This window comes from Neophocaena asiaeorientalis, unplaced genomic scaffold (genome assembly GCF_003031525.2).
Source record: "Neophocaena asiaeorientalis asiaeorientalis breed wild unplaced genomic scaffold, Neophocaena_asiaeorientalis_V1.1 scaffold56, whole genome shotgun sequence".
In the NCBI taxonomy this organism is placed as follows: Eukaryota; Metazoa; Chordata; class Mammalia; order Artiodactyla; family Phocoenidae; genus Neophocaena; species Neophocaena asiaeorientalis.
This window is the reverse complement of record NW_020175837.1, coordinates 313,763-327,701: the sequence shown is the minus strand read 5'-3', so window position 1 is coordinate 327,701 and position 13,939 is coordinate 313,763. Positions and strand designations below refer to the sequence as shown.

Sequence of the window (13,939 nt, the reverse complement as noted above, 5' to 3'; positions counted from 1 at the left end):
AAAATGACTGCTCTTGTTTTAAGTCACTAAGTTTCAAGGTGATTTTTTACACAATAATTATTAGCAGAATAGAGATCAAGGCTTACAAATGACCAAGAAGAAAACTAGCCTACAATGCAGAAGGAATACCTGGGAAACAAAAGAATATAAACTACAGCTCTTGTCCCAGTTTTAGGTGTTCCAAGATCCCTCTGAAACTACGTGCAAAAATTCTGTGTGTTAATTTCCTAGAAGACGTTTGATAGCTTTCATCAAATTCTCAAAGAAGTCTATGACTCTTTTAAGATATATTAAAGATTGATCCATAATTTTGGAGAAGACTTTGCAACTAGTTTGGATGACTGAAGCAAACAATGAATGTGAAGGTATGATAAGAAATGAGGCTGAAAAGACAGTCTCGTCAATAAGTGGTGCTGGGAAAACTGAACAGCTACATGTAAAAGAATGAAATTAGAACACTCCCTAACACCATACACAAAAATAAACTGAAAATGGATTAGAGACCTAAATGTAAGGCTGGACACAATAAAACTCTTACAGGAAAACACAGGAAGAACACTCTTTGACATAAATCACAGCAAGATCTTTTTTGATCCACCTCCTAGAGTAATGGAAATAAAAACAAAAATAAACAAATGGGACCTAATGAAACTTAAAAGCTTTTGCAAAGCAAAGGAAACTACAAACAAGACAAAAAGACAACCCTCAGAATGGGAGAAAATATTTGCAAACAAATCAACGGACAAAGGATTCATCTCCAAGATATATAAACAGCTCATGCAGCGCAATATTAAAAAAACAAACAACCCAATCCAAAAATGGGCAGAAGACCTAAATAGACATTTCTCCAAAGACATACAGATAGCCAAGAAGCACATGAAAAGCTGCTCAACATCACTAATTATTAGAGAAATGCAAATCAAAACTACAATGAGGTATATCACCTCACACCAGTTAGAATGGGCATCATCAGAAAATCTACAAACAACAAATACTGGAGAGGGTGTGGAGAAAAGGGAACCCTCTTGCACTGTTGGTGGGAATGTAAATTGATACAGTCACCATGGAGGTTCCTTAAAAAACTAAAAATAGAATTACCATACAACCCAGCAATCCCACTACTGGGCATATACCCTGAGTAAACCATAATTCAAAAAGACACATGTACCCCAATGTTCACTGCAGCACTATTTACAATAGCCAGGTCATGGAGGCAACCTAAATGCCCATCGACAGACAAATGGATAAAGAAGATGTGGTACATATATACAATGGAATAGTACTCAGCCATAAAAAGGAATGAAATGGGGTCATTTGTAGAGACATGCATGGATCTAGAAACTGTAATACAGAGTGAAGTAAGTCAGAAGGAGAAAAACAAATATCATATATTAACGCATATATGTGGAACCTAGAAAAATGGTACAGATGAACTGGTTTGCAGGGCAGAAATAGAGACACAGATGTAGAGAACAAATGTATGGACACTAAGGGGGGAAAGTAGCAGGCAGGGATGGTGGTGGTGTGATGAATTGGGAGATTGGGATTGACATGTATACACTAATATGTAGAAAATGGATAACTAATAAGAACCTCATGTATAAAAAAATAAATAAAATAAAAATTAAAAAAGAAAGAAAGAAATGAGCCTGGATAGCAACCAAAGACAAATCATGAAGGCCTGATATTATATATCTAATGAGGTTAGGTTTATTTGTTTATTTGCTTCTCTAACTATGATAGGAAATAACTGAAAGGTCCCAGAAAAAGTTCCAAGGTCAGTTTTATCGAACACAAATTAAATATCACTGGCATCACTTTGTAGATTAGAGAGGAGTCATAAGAATCATAAGGTTTGAGAGTTGAGGCAGGGAACCAAGTAGAAAATTACTGCAATTATTCATGAAAAAGATCAGAGGCCAAACTAAGTCAACAGCAGTAGGAATGAGAAGACGGAACAAATGGTCACAAGAGTTAGAACACAGAACCCAGACTTAGTGAATGTTTGGACAGAAGTTTAAGTTTCTGGGTTTGGGTTAATAGTTCAGTTGAGATAGGATAAAGGAAAAGAAAAATAAGTCTGCTGAACTGGTTTTTTGTTTGTTCAGTTTAAGGAGTATATCCAATCAAGAGTTGAATATGCCAACCTAAAACCCAAGGGAAAAAGAACTGGGTGAAAGATATAAATTTGAGAGCCAAAACATTATGTATGGTAGTTAGAACCACGCTAGGTTTGAGATATTATCTAGGAAGAACATATTGAACAGTGCTACCCAACAGAAATATAAGGTGAGCAAAATAAAAACTACATATGTAATTTTTAAAATTTTACTAGCCATGCTAAAAAAAGTAAAAGGAAACCAGTGTAATTAATTTTAGTAATATATTTCATTTAATACAACATATCTAAAATATTATCATTTCAAAATGTAATCAATTTTTTAAATTATTAATGAGAAAATTTACATGTTCTTTTTCATATGTCTTTGAAATCCATTGTACTTCTTACACTTACAGCACATCTCAATTCAAACTTGATGCATTTCAAATGCTTAACAGTCCCATGTGGCTAATGGCTGCCTTATTAGAGAGTATAAAAAAGTAAAAAAAATAGATGAGGTCAAAGCACAGAATTCTGGGCACAATCATTACTTTAAAAGCAGGCTGAGGAAAAGGAGGCCATGAAGAAGACTGAGAAGGAGAGAACAGCTATGTGGGAGGAAAACCAGGAAAGACATATTACGGGAGACAAGGAGGAAAAGAGCATCAAGGAGGGGTAGGTGGCCAACACTGTCTACTGTCACAAAGTGAGATAAGAAAGGAAAAGTGAAGTAAGTCAGACAGAGGAAGACAAATATATGATATCGCTTATATGTGTAATCTAAAAGAAAAATTATACAAATGACCTTATTTACAAAACAGGAACAGAGTCACAGACTTCGAGAATGAACTTATGGTTACTGGGGGGCGGGGGGGGAAACGTGGTGGAAGGAATAGATTGGGAGTTTGAGATTGATATGTACACACTGCTATATTTAAAACAGATAACCAATAAGGACCTACTGTAAAAAATAAATAAATAAACAAACAAACAGAAAGGAAAAGTATCCGCTGTAGTTTCCAATTAAGAGGTCACTGAACCCTCCCAAGAGCAATTTCATTGGTGAGGGGGCTATGGAAGCCAGAATGCAATGGATGGAGGAAGGAAACAGAAACCACGTGCCCTTTTTTCACAAAGTATTAACAGTACCTCTTATTACTTAAACCAGTGATTCCAAAACCAGGTGGATTATCAGAATCTCTCAGAAGGCTTTTCAAGAATACAGATATACAAGTAACACCAGCCCAGGTTTGTTTCATTAGGTCTAAGACATGGGAATTTATGTATCATTTAGAGTTGTCTAAGCAATTCTAAAGACTTCTGGTATATAGTAAAATCGGAATCAGTGTGCCTAAAACCTGAAAATCCTTAATTCAATCAGGATCTGAAAGTTTTGTAGGATTACATCCCATAGTTCTGTAGTGAAAAGTTTCTCAACATTTCTTATCCCTCAGGACAAGGATTATGATTTACTAGCACAAACGTAAGCTTTATTAAAAGTTCAAAGTTCTTTTCCAGTGACTATGACTTCAGGCCAAGTATTTATTATTTTTGCACTTGCTTATCCTCAATCTATAAAAAGACTGACTTAGAGATGACTAAAAGTACGTCTGACTCTACTTAAAGGCATCGTTTATACACAGGTTTAAATATTAATCCTGCTAATATTTTAGAACTTTTCCGGCCAGAAGTGCAGAAGTCTCCCCCTCCTTGGACATGCAATGAAAGACAGAAATTAAACTATTTTCTCAAAAGTTAATGTGGACACTATTCCTCAGTTACAACTAAACAGGGTTATGGTTCTCGACAGCCAGTCCAGGGGGCAACATGGGTGAGAAGAACATGGTTCAGAACTAAGACTAACTGAGCTAGACCTTATTTCCCTTTATTTCTTCAAAGCTGCACATTGCCCTTTCAGGGACCTCTTTAAGCTCCTCCTTTACAGTCCCTTTACCCTGATTTTACTTAGATAAAAATGCTTGAGTGTAGAATACACATTGTGATTTGTCATGCAGTCCAATCTCCTAGAGAAGTTACTAACTCAGAATTTAAGCTCTCATTAACTTTCCATCAAAAGTCTCTGTGGTTCAAACAGCCACTCAAGACACTCTGCATTTTCCTTTTTACTGTGTAAAATGACAGTATGAATTAAACACTACATCCTTGACTAGCCAAGCTTTCCTACAAAAGAGCTTTTAAAAAAGAGAAAGAAATTCTATTGTATTAGTTTCCAAAATAAAACAGCACCTAAAGACTCTTAAAGCTGAAAAACTCTCAAAGGATCATTTGGTCCAACTTCCTGCCTTTAGGCAGGTAAATTTCTAAATCATCCAGGAAGATGCTTATCCCTCTCTCCTTAAAGATCTCCAGAGGAAACAGAGCAGTTATTGAGTATCTAATACATGCCAGGCATGCACCAGAAAGGGAAAAGGAACTAGCACTATTTCCCAGGTGTTTGCCTACACATTATCTCATTTAATCTGAGTACATTTTCCAAGACGTGTGTTAGTACTCTCATTTTCACAAATGAGAAAAACACGGTTCAGAGATGTCATGTGGAACTGGGATTTCAAGCCAGGACAGGATCTTTCTCTCCGCCATGCTAACAGAAACCGCACGACCTGTTTCTTTATGCACGGCAAGGTTCAATATCCTGACGGTCAAAAAGCTCTTCATTTAGCTAACTAAAATATCTTCTCTGATATGGGCTCATTTTCTCTTATTCATTGTTCTACGAACAATAAAAACAACTATTCTACATCCTCCCCAAAACAGATGAAAATGGCACTCAAATCATTTCTTTGCCTTATCTATGGCAAACAAATCCAGTCTCTATAGACTTTCTCATTGAAGAAACTATTTTATATCCCTGGGATAATTTTGGCCATTCTTTTTAGGATTTTCTCTGATTATAACACTTTCAAAGCATGATGACTCAAAACGAACACAATGCTCTCAAAAGTAACCACGTACTGAGATAGAAAAAAAAAAAAGAGGGGGAGGTTTTTTCTTTCATAAGATTCAGAAAGCAAAAACATTAGGAAAAAACTTGTTTAAATGACTTTTAATCGTTACCTCAAGCTGAATGTTTTTTCCAAATATTTTTTACCATATTTTTCCAGTCACAACCCAAAAATTCCCTATTCACATTTTCTGAGTATGAGGCTTATATGAAATGTTCCACCCAATAGAAGACTCTCCTTTTATTTTTAAGTATGTTCGTTAAAGAACTCCAAAAGGAATCTCAAATGCTATAGCTATTGCTACATGTATCAACCTGTTATTATCAAACCGAAGTTGAATCCTTAAAGATTCCAAATTCATATATAACAAATAATCAATGAGCACCAACTCTGTAGTGGATCTGTGTTATACTCTAGGGATATACAAAAATATCCCAAAGACACTCCCTGAATTCAGGCACTTACATTCCAAAGTCAGAGACAGATCGACATACAATAAGCAACATAATGAAAATTACATTGGAGCATAGAGAAAGAAGTGGCAAATTTTCCCTAAGGAAGCTGAGAAAAAAACCAAGTCATAAAACATGACCAAAAGTCCTGTGTATCTAGTTAAGGCTTTCAATAGGGGCACTACTGGCATTTTGGAGGTGACATTCCAGATTCATGAGCCTGTCCCATACCTTAAGGATGTTTACTCATCCCAACCCCAAGCACTAAATACCAGTACAACCCAACCATCCCACACATCATTTTAAAACTCCCCTGGAGTGACGATTACTATCCACAGATGAAAACCATTGCTAGAGCACAGGATACCTCAAGCTCAGAAATAACATAAGAAATAAGTAGGTTAGGGACTTCCCTGGTGGTCCAGTGGTTGAGAATCCGCCTTCCAATGCAGGGGACGCAGGTTCGATCCCTGGTCGGGGAACTAAGATCCCACATGCCGCAGAGCAACTAAGCCTGTGCACCTCAACTACTGAGCATGTGAGCCACAACTAGAGAGCCTACGTGCCACAGCTACAGAGCCCATGTGCTCTGGATCCCGAACGCCACAACTAGACAGCCCGCACGCCACAACTAGAGAGAGGAGCCCACGCACCACAACGAAAGATCCCGCATGCCTCAACAAAGATCCCACGTCCTGCAACTGAGACCCCACACAGCCAAAAATAAAATAAATAAATATTTTTTCAAAAAGAACCACTTATTTAAAAAAAAAAAAGATGGGGGAAGACTATTGTGCTTGTTTTTCAGTAGAACATCTCTGAAAGGATGCAAAAGAAAAGTGATACCATTGACTGTCTCTGAGAAGCGGGTGAATTGAGGACAGAGGGAAGGAGATTTACATTGTAAACTCAGATACAGAGTGACAAAGACAAACCTGGTTATTATATAGAGAGCTCTCTTTCACTCTTAAAAGAGTCCTGATTTGTATGATAAATTATATAGTCAACATACTTGTTTCTTGTAGATTTAGCATTATGTGAATGTATCACCTCTTCAAAAATACAATACAGTGCCTTTGGATAGCAATGTAAGACTATTTTCCTTTTGTGTAATTGTTTGTGTGTCCTTAGTTTTTAAAGGGGGAGATAAATATCTAAGAAGCATCGCTTGTAAACTTGATGTAATCCATCCTGCACATATGGACCAAACTAATCTTAGGAAGCACAGCTTTCATCATGTCACTCCCCTTCTGAAAAACCTCCCTAACTTCACTGTGAGCAAATAACATCTCAATTTCTTTGCTTGACCTTGAAGACTTTCCAAAGCATGGCCTTAATCAAGTTTCCCCCACTACTCTGAAACTTTAACTCTCTGCTCTTCCATGGCTGGCCTATTGCTCTTCTCTAGGTATGCCTGATTCCTTTCTACTTCCCTATCTGTGTTCACTCTGCGATCTCTACTAGGAATGCCTCAATCCATCTGAATCCTATTCACCTTTCCAGGTACCGTTCAACTCAAATCCCACCACTTTTCTGAAATCCCACTCTGAGCCACATTTATATTTTACTTGTAGTAAGTTATAGTAATTTCTCTCCAACAGATTCCATGTAGGCCATAAATTAGATTTTGAAGATTTTATTTTAAATTAAAAAAAAAATTTGAAGAGCATCTGTTATACGGGGCACAAGGACATAAAGTTGAATAAGACGCTTTCCCTACCCTGGAAGTTCTCACAGAAATAGCTGACAACTGGCACTATACCCCCTTGCCCTCACACATCTACCCCTCTTGGCTGCTTGCAAAAAACTTACCTCATTGTCAGCATCACATATGCAGACACACACACACCCAAACACTCACCCACACACATACACACACATTCCCCAGCCCCAGGCCTCTAGGATCATGAAACTCAAAGGCTTTCAAAGGCTGTTTATTCCCAAGAAAGGATTAGAAACTCTCTATCTTACAGTTCTCTATATTGCCTGCTACCTAATGCTCCACTTAATTTTATGCAGTTTTCTATCATTTTCTAACTTTCCATGAGTATGCATCTAATCTAGTCAATCAAATTATTACTTATAGAGTAACTTATTAAATTCTTTATGGTATGTAAAACAATACTATTCACATATGGTCAATACATTTTTTTCATTGATTGATATAATTCTTGATGTTTAAATGTAAGGTGAATTATTACTTAGAACATGTATTACATATGTCTGAGTCATTTACTTTCCAGAATCTCTCATATTCATTGGTTTCATTCTCAATACCCTCTCCATATTCCCTATGCATTAAAAAAATTAGATAGATGATAGACAGACAGATAGATAGATAGATAGATGATATCCCTTTTGAATAATAACTGGTTAGCATAGAGCCATGAACATAAAAAATAATGGAACATAATTTTATTTGGAGCACAAGACTCTAATTTAAACATAATATATAGATCTTAACAAGTCATTAACTTCTGTCAGAGTCCATGCAAAGGGATTTTTAATAATAACACCTCTCATAATGTTTCCAAGTGCGATCTGCAACCATCTCCATCAGAAGCGCTTGGGGCCATCATTAAATATGCATATTTGTGGGCTCTACCCACAAATCAGTATCTCTGAGGGTGGAGCTGAGGAATCTACAGATATACCACGCAATTGCTGACTCTTATGGGTACTACATTACATTATACATGTTTATACTTTTACATTCTATAAAAGACATTTATTTTCTCTTTACAATATCTGGAAGAGGAGCTGTGTGAACATCACTTCCAGATGCACTTCATCGAAAGAGAGAAGCTATACGATATGTTCCAGATCACATAGCACAGTGCCAAGTATTCATTTATTCATTCATTCAGCATTTATTTATTGAGTGCTTAGAAAGTGCCAGGCTCTGTTCTAGGCAAGGAGATACCGCAGTGAGCAAGCAAAGACCATGGTCTTATGAGGCTTATGCCCTCCTGGTGCCCCTTTTAGGCAGCCAGGTAAACATTACACAGGAGTGAATGAGATACAGCCAGGCCTCCAGACTCTTAGTTGACTGCTTTCTCACTCCACCAAATGGTCTATTCACTACAGTGCAACGTATCATATCAATAGTAAGCATAAGCAAGATGCAAATACAATAAAAATCAGGCTTCATTCTTCAGGCAGCATGGAGAGTGGCTATAGTACAGAAGGTACTATATATAGCTAGAAGATGTAAAGCAGACTGGGTTCAATGTATGGCTTTAGCATTTTACATACCTGGGCACCCTGTACAAGTTACCTAAGCCCTTAAGCTTCAGTTACAGAATTTATCAATACCTACACCTGGAAGGATCAATGTAAGAATGAAAACATAAAAGCATATGGAAAATATCAAGCATGGGTCTAGCACAGTGTAGGTACTCAACGTCAGTTCTCTTTTCTCCGTTATCAAATCTGAATTTTATCCAACAATACCACAGCATTACCTAAAAGGCTAGATTTTAGATTTAGTTGGAGGTAACTGTAACTAGTTTGCTTAAATCTCATCATAAAGACTACTTTCATAGATTTTATCCTATATTACACATTTAGCTGATGCCCCTTTGGGATAAAAATAATATTATGAGTCCACTATAGAAAAACCATGCATTTTGAGTTTTCTCATCATAATAATAGTCTATACTTTGGAAACATCACTCATTTTCCAGGCAGAAATATATTAGATCATCACTAAAAATATGTATATATGATAATGTATCTTTCCATCTCTTCAAACTCTTAACTAATATAGTAGGTCCATAAACAATAAGTTCCCTGCATCTCCAACCTCACTCTTCCCCTTCTTTGCTAGCTCATAATAATCCAATGAGACTAGCTCCTCAAACCCACCAGACTCTCCAGCATTTAGATGCCATGCATGGTGCTGCCCTAGAGTCACCAGGTTAGTGCTTAATTGCATCCCACCTTAAATATCTGGCCCTCAGAGAAGCCTTTCCTGACCAACCATCCTGACAACATTAGGCTGCACTGAATAGGGTGAGGAAGCCTGGGTTCCAATCAGTCATCTGACAACATGGAGTTATGCTACAGCACAAATATACAGCTGGGCCGGTAGATAAAACTTCATACGCAACATGATATAACTGGCAACAGTGCATCTGCATTAGCTGGTTAAAAATATCAGCCAGGGCTCTCAGAAGTGATCCCTCCTGTGGAACTTCTGCTGAGAGGATTGGTGAACTGTCATATACTGCTGGTATCAGGGGGAAACAACTCCTTAAAGGGGGATTCCCAGCATGGGCTGATTCTCTTCAGGCTGCTTTTATCCTTTGCTGTCAAACCACATTCTGCAGAATCTCTGGAAGTATTAAAATGGCCTGAGGCACTCTGTTATATACGTCAGTAGCATCCTGTACTCTTCTTTAGAGCTCTTTTTACTTGTTTAATATTTCTTTTCTGTTAATGTTTGTCTTCTCCATTTAAGGACCGTGCCTACCTGTTGCCTGTTTAATTCCCAGTAACTGCCATAGTAGCCAGCATACAGAGGATTCCCTCTGTATATGTACAATAACCATTCATTGGGTGGATGAATTGAGAAGTGAGAGATGTGTCCGTGTGAAAGAAGCCGAGTTTATTTAATGTAATACACGTGAAGTACCTAAAATAATGCTTGGCATATAGTAAGCATGCAATTAGTGTTGTTGTTATTTGTTAAGCAGAACAAAAATCTCCTGAGGATAATACAAGAGGTGAGTCACTGACTGATAAATAATATGGTTGAGCACACGCCGTGTGGTTATCCCTGTCAGAATATAGCGCCGTGTACTAAAGGAGTAAGCTTTCACCTCATCTACCTCAGGTGTTTTTGAGTTAATTCATTTTAATATTTGAATATGCAAATTTAAAAGTCCCATATCTTTTCACATATTCACAATTGAGTACAATGCTATTAAATAAAACCACCCACTCACAAAAATAATGTCTTGACCATGTAAGTATCTCTGTGGGAAAGAGCAAAGAGATATATATCCATGCTTCATTCTCTCAATGGACAGAAAGAAAATTGGTGCCCTTGAATATTGTAAGGAAAAGCCACACATTCTTTCTAAGACTTGTGAAAATGAAACAAAGAAAGTACAAAAGACCATATATTTTAAGTCACTGAAATCCCAACACCTACTCTAAAATAATAAAAAGAAGTAAAATCTGTAAAAAAAAAAAAAAAAAAAAAAAAAGACTTGAGGTCATTCTGCCTCATTTTATCCCAACACTGCAGCAATATTTCCTGAAGAATTAACTGAAGAAAGTGGTTCAGGGAAGGAATACCTACTGGAAAAAGTTTTTTAAGGCTATCAGTCTAATTTGTTTTGGAAGTGGATTTTTTTAGTATTTTTATTTACTAAGCTTTCACTTTTTTTTTACTTTATTTAACGGCATGTTTAGTTTTCCCCAAGAGTCCATTTTCTAAGAGTCTTTGATCTAACCATCCACATTTTGGTCGTCTATATACTTTTTGGGAACTTCTTATCACCAATGGAGAAGGAATGTGGTTATAAAATCAAATAATTCTTTCACTGTCAGAATCTAATGCATTAACAATCAGACACAACTATGTCCGAGAATTAAGTAACAAATTTTAAAATAAACAACCACTTATAATACTCCAGAGGGAAAAAGAAACCCTCCACTATGTATATACATCAAATGAAAGTACTCTGGTAGAAATGGACATCTGCAGACTAGTCTAGTCAACCATTCTACTTCACACGCGGAATATTCCTAAGTCACACAAAGGTGACTTTACTAAGCTTGAATGATATAATACATATGGAAAATGTGTTCTCCACTTGATCTATTGCTTCTTGCTAAAAAGGTTGTTCTTTTCCATGGGGCCATAATGACATTAAGCCTCAAGTACATTCATAATAAACATTTCCATTTTTAACATCATTCACTTTCTGTGGTTTTTTCCTAAAATTAACTCATGTTTAAGCCTATGGGGTTAGTAAAGATGAAAATCTCTTTGGAATAAATAGGGGGAAAAATATGAATATTCTAAAGAAGGATACCTACCTCAGGCCCTGTGATGTGCATCAGACCAGAAACAGCAGAGGCAACAGCATCGTACCCAGCTCGCTGAGACAGTGGACCTGTCTGACCATACCCTAAGACAACAAGAATAGACATATTCAGCACCACCCAGGGAGAGCAACAGTACAATAGTGTGTTAAAACCATCTGTATCCAGAAATCCTACAGCATTTTGTTACTATTAGGTCTATACTATCCCTTGAAGGAGGCTGTAAAATTTAATTATGGTGTTATACCCCAGAAGGTTGCAAACTGGTGACTCGTGGGCCAGATCCCCATTGTACAAATGTTTTGTCTGGCCTGAAGAGTGTTTTGAAATGTTTTTACTTAGTTTCCAACATTTAAAGATCAGGAGATAGCACATAATATACAAATTTCTGGCTTTTCTTGAAAAACCAGAAAATACATTCAAAACTCGGCTCACATCCTCACATGGCAATAATCAATTAGAGTTGAGTAATAGTTCTTCCCTTTACACAGGGCATAAATTCTCCAATTTGCCACACTCTACACCCCTCCTTAATCCTTTATGCTTCAGTCTGATTCAATCATTAACTGACCTTCCAGACTCCAATAGGTACTTGCTACTCCTGCTGTATACAAAACAATATACAAAGTAAAACAAAACAATGTCTCCCTAGGTTCTATTTACATATTTTTTCAAGTATGCAAACAAAATATAAATGATAATTTAAATTTTGAACATAAATAGAATACATCTCCTGCCAGTGCTTTTTAGGATTACAAAGAGAAGGTGAAGGTGTCACTTTTTGTTGCCATCAGCAAAAATTAAAAGAACATAAAGGGACTTCCCTGGTGGTCCAGTGGTTAAGACTCCATATCCCCAATGCAGGGGGCCCAGGTTCAATCCCTGGTCAAGGAACTAGATCCCGCATGCCGCAACAAAGTCCCAGCGCAGCCAAATAAATAAATAAATATTTTTAAAAGAAAAGAAAAGAAAAGAACATAAAAATATTTTATCCTGCTCTCCTCAGTCCTGGTGCTTACTGTTGGATAATAAAGGTTATATGAGGAGCTATATAACTCTGTCTCCAAATCCCATATATTTTGCTTGCTTCTCCAGCAACCTGGAACACTCTCTCTCTATTTCACTCCATATATATACATACCTCACATCCTCCAACTCTGCACTGAAATGTCTCCTTATTAGAGAGGTCTTCCCTGAAGAACTTTTATGGAAGATCACTCTCACTTTTCACTCTTAAGCCCCCTTACCTCATTATATTTGACTTCACACCTCTTATCACCACAAGATATATAATATAGTTTATTTATTTTCTGTATCCTCCCTACTCAAAGGTATGCTCTAGAGAGTTTTTTTCTATTTAATTTACTGCTGTATTGCCAGCACCTAGAATAGAATTCAGTAACGGTTACCAAATGAATAAATGAATGAATACTGGTTATATAAAAACAATTATCTTTAAAAAACAAATTAATTAATAAAGAAACTAAAGAGGCTTTTATTCTGTTTTGTTTTCTTTTTGAACAAAATGATGATATAGGAGGCCAATTTCCTCCTCCCATGGACACAGTGCTTGTACAGCTACACACAAAGCACTTCTCTCTGAGAGAAATCTGGGAACTGAGAAACTAGATAAATCCAGATGAATGACTCCTATACATTGGGCAACAGAGACAATACCCATATCGAAACTGGTAGGAAAGGCTGAGACACTCTCATCATAAACCTCACTCCAGGCACAGAACCATACAATTAGGAGGAAAACCCAAACTCCCAGCTTCTCCCTGAGGAACAGGCAGTATGGACATCTAGTGTCCCAACCTTTAAGGCTCCCACCTGAGAAACAGTCCCCTAAAACTCCTATCTCTGATAGCCAGCATTCATGAGTCCTACAGGACTACAGCAAACAAAGAAGTTACTGATAGCATCATAAGCACTGAACACAACTATCCCCCCAGGTCTCAGGACTGAAGAAGCAGGGAAAACATCCATCTCCCAGTCTTTCCCTGGAAAGGGTTTGACTTCATACTTTACAAGCTGTTGCCTAAGGGTCTAGACCCTAATTGACAACATCTAACTGATCCTACCTGGAACCTGAAAGAATCAGTGGGTGCTTACCCCACCTTCTCCATCCAGCTCACTCCAACAATAAAACCAGGTCACCATCATCTCTCTAGAAGGACCTTCTACACATGTCTTGTGCCCCACCTTTTGCAGCTACCGCCTGGGAGATGGGCCCCCAGATCACCTGGCTCTGACTGTCAACAGTGCTTGCAGTTAACAAGTCCCACTGGACTATAGCAAACAAATAAGCAGTTTGTAATGGGCTCAGGGCTCAGTGCAAGGGAGAATACAAAAAGCCTACCTCC

General features: G+C 37.3%; 1 protein-coding gene across 3 annotated transcripts in view; it reads right to left on the bottom strand.

Moving 5' to 3' along the window:
- The window catches only part of SUGCT (succinyl-CoA:glutarate-CoA transferase), a 735,783-nt gene that overhangs the window by 660,629 nt on the left and 61,215 nt on the right, over positions 1 to 13,939 (bottom strand). For all 3 annotated transcript variants that reach the window (XR_003001522.1, XR_003001521.1, XM_024732946.1), the window contains exon 7: positions 11,568 to 11,659. Coding sequence is in view for 1 of the 3 variants with exons in the window: in XM_024732946.1 (XP_024588714.1) it covers positions 11,568 to 11,659 (92 nt within the window). In the remaining 2 variants the exon portion in view is untranslated. The remainder of the gene's footprint in view (positions 1 to 11,567; positions 11,660 to 13,939) is intronic.